The 6,688-nt window shown below is 37.1% G+C and overlaps 1 protein-coding gene across 6 annotated transcripts in view; it reads left to right on the top strand.

Moving 5' to 3' along the window:
- Nucleotides 1–379: 379 nt before the first annotated feature.
- LOC124769433 overlaps nucleotides 380–6,688 on the top strand; it is a 132,757-nt gene continuing 126,448 nt past the window's right edge. For 3 of the 6 annotated variants that reach the window (XM_047249165.1, XM_047249167.1, XM_047249163.1), the window contains exons 1-2: nucleotides 459–534; nucleotides 2,344–2,725. In XM_047249165.1, the coding sequence (XP_047105121.1) occupies nucleotides 486–534; nucleotides 2,344–2,725 (431 nt within the window). In that variant the 5' untranslated portion in view covers nucleotides 459–485. Of the gene's footprint in view, nucleotides 535–2,343; nucleotides 2,726–6,688 lie in introns of all 6 variants that reach the window. The other 3 variants (XM_047249169.1, XM_047249171.1, XM_047249164.1) reach the window with 3 other exon arrangements.

Raw genomic sequence — 6,688 nt, 5'->3', positions numbered from 1 at the left:
ATTATGGTTTGACTTAACAGCAGCATAAAACATTTTTAGTTTATTTAATAAATATTAAGTGACATTGCTGCGGTGTGAACAAAGAGTGTGCAGGTAAATATGTTATTATTATAATGTTTTCACACACACAAATAAACCTTTAATTTTTAACTATTCCTCTTGTTTCAGCATTTTTCACATCAGCTGGAAATCTTTTATTTAATTCAAAGAGCTCAGGTGATTTATTCAGGTGCTTAACTTCTCACGTGATTAATGTCATTACTCAGGCAAGAGTACTTCTCACTTATATTTTTGCATGCATCACAGCATTTCAAGGATTCACCAGTGCCAAAAAGCTGCAGGAAGCCCTATGACTGTGTTACATGATGAGTTATGTGTGGCAAATAGGATATTCTTAGCTGTGACTATAGGTGGGGGCAAGGAACTTCACAGGTTTCACAGCTGTTGTGGATTTGCAGGTGGCTGCACTCCATACTGAGCTGGGTATGGAGTGCAGCATATCAGGTAAAATGATGTACAACAAATTATCAAAGGGTAATGCAAGTTATAGGAATAATGCATCTGTAGCTCTGTGACAGCTTTGATGATACATAATTCCCATTGAGAAAAGTTTAGAACTCTGAATTTGTGAATAGAATGGTTATTTCATAGGGAATTCTTGTGGATGTTTAGTGTGTCCACATAAATTATTACAGAAGTAACTATACTGCCATATTAGTCTCACTGTTTGGTTTGCCTAATTATGTTTGGCAATCAGCTGTTTTTAATACAATTATGCAACACAATCGAGCCCTTGTTTTTTTTATTATAATTGTGTCTGTTACATTTAAGAATAAAATAGTGTCTAATATTTGCAGTAGCTTCTGATAGTACTAATTTATTATGTAAATTATAATGCTACATTACCTTAAACTGCATCTACATTGAGAACCTATTGGGACTGGAATTGATATATGTAATATTTAGAGGTATAACAACAATATGAAAAGCATACATTACTATTCATTACATGAATCTTGTTTTCAGTATGCCTGTCTGCCACTCAATGCCTCCTCTGTGTGACCAGTAGCAGTTTATCCTTTTCATATTGTTGTTATTCAATCCCAGATTTTCCATTGTTTGATTCTGATGTTAAAAAATGTATAGGTATTTTTGTACTATATAATATGCACATCAAAAGATGCTGCTTTTGGAAGTCTGTTGCTATTAATTATATTAAGTAAGTTTATTCAGGGTTGTACAGATCACTTATTTACTTTACTGAGGATGGTAAAGTCTTTGCAAAAATTACAATTTTTTTCTGTGAAAAAACTGCTATTGCTTAGTATGAATATATCCTGTAAGTATACATTCTTACACATGGTTATAAATATCTCATTTACTTGAAGAGTCACCAGCAGAGTGTTCAGGAAGGAAGATTAGAGTCCAACTGACATATTTTATGGGCCAACAGTTTATGCAATAAAGAAATTTTATTAGTTCTCACATAATATCCCCAGAATATTATTAATATTATTATGAAGGCAGCTAAAAGTATGAAATTGGTATTTTACTTACAGGACAATGAGCAATTCCTTACAACAAAAGTAGTTTCTGCAGAAACTCATTAGTATCTCTATTTCATTACCACATTAATTTAGACAGCACTGAATGTTAACTTTAATGTTTCAAAATCTTCTTAATTTTATTTTCTATAAATTATTAATATAAAAGAGATCAGAGTTGTTGATGAACTCTGCAATTAACATTCTCTCATTGTGATTTCAGGGTTGTATTTGAACATACACCTTTTAGCGAAGCTCTTTTCAGTTTCATACTATTTTTGCAAAATAATTAGGCAATGTTTTTCAGTTGGCTGTGTTGCAATCATGCTCCTGTAAAACGAGTAGTGTTGGGACCATAGGTAGCGTGGAAAAAAAATAAAAACTAAAAATTCCAATTCTGTATCTGGAGCATTTTGGCAGAATACTGTGTATGAATAGTGATCCATTACCATCCACAATGGGATGAATTTTGATAGCCATTTTTCAGTACAAGTAGTCTGTTAAGTTGTTTGCTTTCAATAAGTGATAATACATGTAAGTATGGAGCAATTGTTTTGGTCAGAATTGTGATCCATTTTCCAAAATGAATTTCCTTGAATAGTATTTCTCTAAATTTCAAAGTAAGGATGTTCACCAATATACTCAAAAATGTTATGTTGTAGGTAATCCTTCCCTCCCTTTATTTTACCCTTATTACTTATGCTATCAAAACTAGGTCTTTTTAATATTTGTAGATGTGTTAGCAATACAAGCCACTTTAAAGCTGAAACTAACAAATTTCATAATTTTATAATTTCAGCAGGACTCACATTGCAGACACTGCTGTCATTATTGTTGCTGCTTAGTGTGGACGGTACAGATGAAAGTATCTCACCCACAGCTTCTTTCAGCACTATTCGTCAGGATGATATTTGTGCCAACTACAATGGACGCCGCCTGTATCTTGAGTTGGGTGAACGAGGTATCTTGACAGCTCAGAATGTCTCTTCATCACTAGTGAATAATGGAAGGCCTTCCTACACCGGCAGTACTGCTGGAACTGTACCTGGATATCGGAACACTAGCTCACATGAACAGTGCCGGCTTGAACTGATCACTTGCCCATCATGCGTAGTCAGCATCACTTTTCGACAACTGGGCCTGCCCCACAGTTGTGGTGGAGCCAATCTTGTTATCGACAGGTACTTATACTTGAACAGCCAAAAATTATTTGTAGTATACCTAGTTCACTGCTATAGTTAGAAAACAGAAATCAGCTGTGTACACACCTGTAGATAGTGTGCCTCCATGGCAACTGGGCCTGCTCCACAGTTGTGTTAAGACCATTCTTGTTATCAATGGGTTCTCATCTAGATCTACATCTACTCTGGGATTGACATGTAAGTGTTTGACAGAAGGTACATAAAACCACTTCCAGACTATTTCTTGACTGTTCCACTTTTGAATAGCGTGCGGAAAAAAGGAATGCCTAATTCCCTCAGTGTGAGCTCTGATTTCTCTTATTTTATTATAATTATCATTTCACTGTATGTCGGTTGGAGTGAAAAAGATATTATGGCAAACAGAGTAGAAAGTTGGTGACTGAAATTTTGTGAAAAGATCTACTAAAAAAAATAGCACAAAATAATCTTCCCTTCAAGAACCTCTTACATGTCCTCCATTAATACTCCAGAAAAGTGCATACAAGTGTAGTGTATGCAGTCTCTTTTATAGATTTGTTACAATTCATAGATGTTTTCTTTTACCAAAAAACTAAATAACAGTAATGTCCGTAAACAACCTAAGAAGCTACTTGGGCTGGAACAGCCATATGTTATTTGTAGTGTATGTAGTTTACTGTTATAGCTAGAAAACAAAAGTCAGCTGTGTAGATGCCAGCATGTAAAGCACCTCCATGCAAAACAGTAGAACCTACCTAATTTATAGATGAAGATTAAAGTTTGGCATAGAATGGCTTTGAGGTTATTTGATGCCACAATTTTAATACTGCCATGTAAACTGTTAAAAAGGGCTTTGAGATACCTGAAGATGATCTTAAGGTCGAAATTGACTGTGGATAAAAAATTATTTGGCAGCAGCTCTTGGTGAATGAAATGCAACTTTCTTCAAAAACATGGATAACCTATGACAAAAGAGAAGCAAAATATCAGTTAATGCAGTGGTGCCACTAAAACTCACTAAAGCTGAAAAAATTTCCTGGATTTTATCCCGTCATGTAGAGTCACTGTTTTCCTGATTCGAAAATTTTGGTTTGTTTAAGTTTGCGGCTAGATGCTTTTCCTGCCATTACAGTCATCAACTGACCTAAACAAGGGAATTTATGTGTGTCATATATCTGTGAACTGGATATACTTTGTTCTGCATTTTATCATTTTTTAACTGTTTGCATGGAGACTGGGAATCAGTCCAGCATTTTCCTAAATGAGTATTTAAAACCACCAATAACCACACACAGGCTGGCTGTTTGTTAGTCCGCTGGATGGATTCAGTCCAAGCCAGACTCACCTCAGCATCTCACAAGCTAGTGAGCTGCCCATTAAGTTAAATGAGCAAGTAAACCACTCTGCTTCCTCAAGTTGAAAAATGATGAGACAATAAGGACAATAACATGGTTGAGTTCATGGAATATGTTATAGCTATCACGTACTACAAAATTATCTCCAAGATCAATTACAATCTAAAATCAATGCCAAAGGAAACCGTCATCTGAGATAGTCCTCTTCCAGATAATGCATATCAACACAATGCTGACTAGTACAAGATTCAACACATTTGTTGGGACCTTTTTGACCTCTCACCCTACAGTCCCAGCCTTGCACAAGGTGACTGTAACCTCTCCTTGTCTTAGAAACAATGGCATTGTGAGCAACAGTTTGAAGATGAAGAGAAACTGCTATTGTCAACTGGTTCATTTACCAGGCAGACAACTTCTATGCAGAGGGCTGAAGACACTAGTGAAACATTACAGAATTATGAAAAGGATAGTTGCTACTCTCCATACAGCGGAGACACTGTGTTGGGGGAAAAAAAAATAGCAGAAAATTAACTTTTGGCCAACAAGGCCTTCATCAGAGATAGAACATATACACACAGTGTGGCCCCAGCAGCCAGAGACTGTGGTCATATGAGCACAGTTGTGTTTGCTTGAGTGTGTTGTGTATATTTATCTCAAATGAAGGCTTTGTTGGCCGAAAGCTCATTTTCTGAGTCTTTTTGTTGTGCCTATCTGCGACTCAGCACCTCTACTATATGGTGAGTAGCAACTATCCTTTTCTTAATATTGTTACATCCCATCCTGGATTTTCCATAATTGAAATGCTACAAAAAGTGCTCAGAAGTGATCATATGTAATGTTAAGGGGGTCTGTAGAAAACAAGGAAATCACCAGTAAATGCTCTTTCTAATGAAAATACATTTTTCGTGATCAAACAGTCCTTACTTTTCAAGTACATGTGCCAAAGTTATTTTCATATTTTTAGGATACAAATCAAAGTTTTTTTGATGATGCAAAAATTGTCTCACTAGTTGACCAAAGATATATGACCAGAATCTGGAAAATCCATTGTACCTCATTAGCTACTCCTTCTGCAATTAGCATAATACTGGGATACTTAGTTTCAAAATTCTTGTTGGCACTATAAGGAGCAATGTTCACTGTAAAATAAGCCCTCTCCTTACATAAGCTTTGTTCTAAACATTAATCAGAGTTCTCATGTGATTGTTAGGTGTGTAGTAACTGATGAACTGCAGTGTCGTTTGACTACAAAGAACAACATCTTTGACAATAGCAACTTTTTTTCTGCTAATGCTCAGTGTTTAAAGTGTGGAGAGGCTGTGATAAAAAAGTCCAGTAACAAATAACAAATTTCACCCATCTTTATACATAGTTTTTGTAAACATAACAGAAACCATTAATAATACTTTTGTCCCTGTGCAAATGTTTCCCTTCTCAGAGGGTTCGGATCTGTAGAACATGATCTGGGAGTCCATTGACTGCTATCGCAAAGCTGTTTGTAGTTAACATGTAGACAACAATATGTTAACATGTAGACAAAAACAACAGTGATCTTACCCCACTGTTACCTGCACTAGAATTGAGTTTGCTGTGCAGTTTCACTCCCTGTGATTCCAGTAAAGCCAACCAGTACCCGTAAGACATAGTAGGAGACCCTTTACTAGCTCTACAAACCAAATATTCTGTCTTTTGCCTTCTAGAGCTTCGCAATGGAAGAGTAGATGTAGATCAGTTTCATCCTCCTCATCACATAGTCTACACGTAGTGGCTTCTTCCACAATACTCTTCATGTGAAAGTGTTTCTTAATGTTCCCATGGCCAGTCTCGACTCCTACCATGAGTTTAATCCGTTTCCTGTTCAAGTTCAGTATTACAGAACATCTCTTGAAACATGGCTTCAGCATCATTAGCTTGCCACATTTTTGTTTTTGGATCAGAGTTCAGTATTCTACTCTCCAATCCTCTGACAAGGCCTTTTGGTTCTGTGCTGTATAACCTTAAACAGAGTCTTTGGAGGGGCATCCTGAAGAAGTTTTGGTACCCATTTTGACACCTTTATGGTCTTGTAGATCTCATCCACTGTCTTGACCATCAGCTTCGCTTCTTCTTATGGATATCTTGGGCACCATTTCCTTAAGCCAATCCACTGTTCCCATTCCCTCACAAAGCTAAGAGCACCTTTGTCCAGATAGACCCTCCTGAATTTGGGTTCTGGACTTGTACCCTCCCCAATCTTTTCAAAGGGAGCCAGGCAAACTAGCTCCATTTTCTGTGGACTGACGTTGACCAGAGGATGTTCCTGTTGGATAACAGCCATCCTGAAAACCACAATTGCAGTACTATAGGTCTGTTTCCCTATTCCCTCCCTTGGCTTTTTCTGGATCCATTTATCCTGAGAAATGGGACTATTAGACTTATCTCTTGTTCTCTTGTTCCTGTCGTTCGAAGGCTGCACCAGAGTTGTGAGGGGGTGGGTTCCCCCAGGTGCTCCTTGTAGAGAATCTTGATTATTAATTCTTGTGGCGAGCAGGCAAGTCGTTCCATTATAGTCTTCTTTGCAAACTCGTATTTTGGTGCAGGCGGCGGTGAAAGGAGCGGGTCACAAAATCAAATCCGAGTGGTCGTGAAG

Source organism: Schistocerca piceifrons, chromosome 1 (genome assembly GCF_021461385.2).
Source record: "Schistocerca piceifrons isolate TAMUIC-IGC-003096 chromosome 1, iqSchPice1.1, whole genome shotgun sequence".
In the NCBI taxonomy this organism is placed as follows: Eukaryota; Metazoa; Arthropoda; class Insecta; order Orthoptera; family Acrididae; genus Schistocerca; species Schistocerca piceifrons.
The sequence above is the reverse complement of the archived record's forward strand: the minus strand, read 5'-3'. Positions and strand labels throughout refer to the sequence as shown.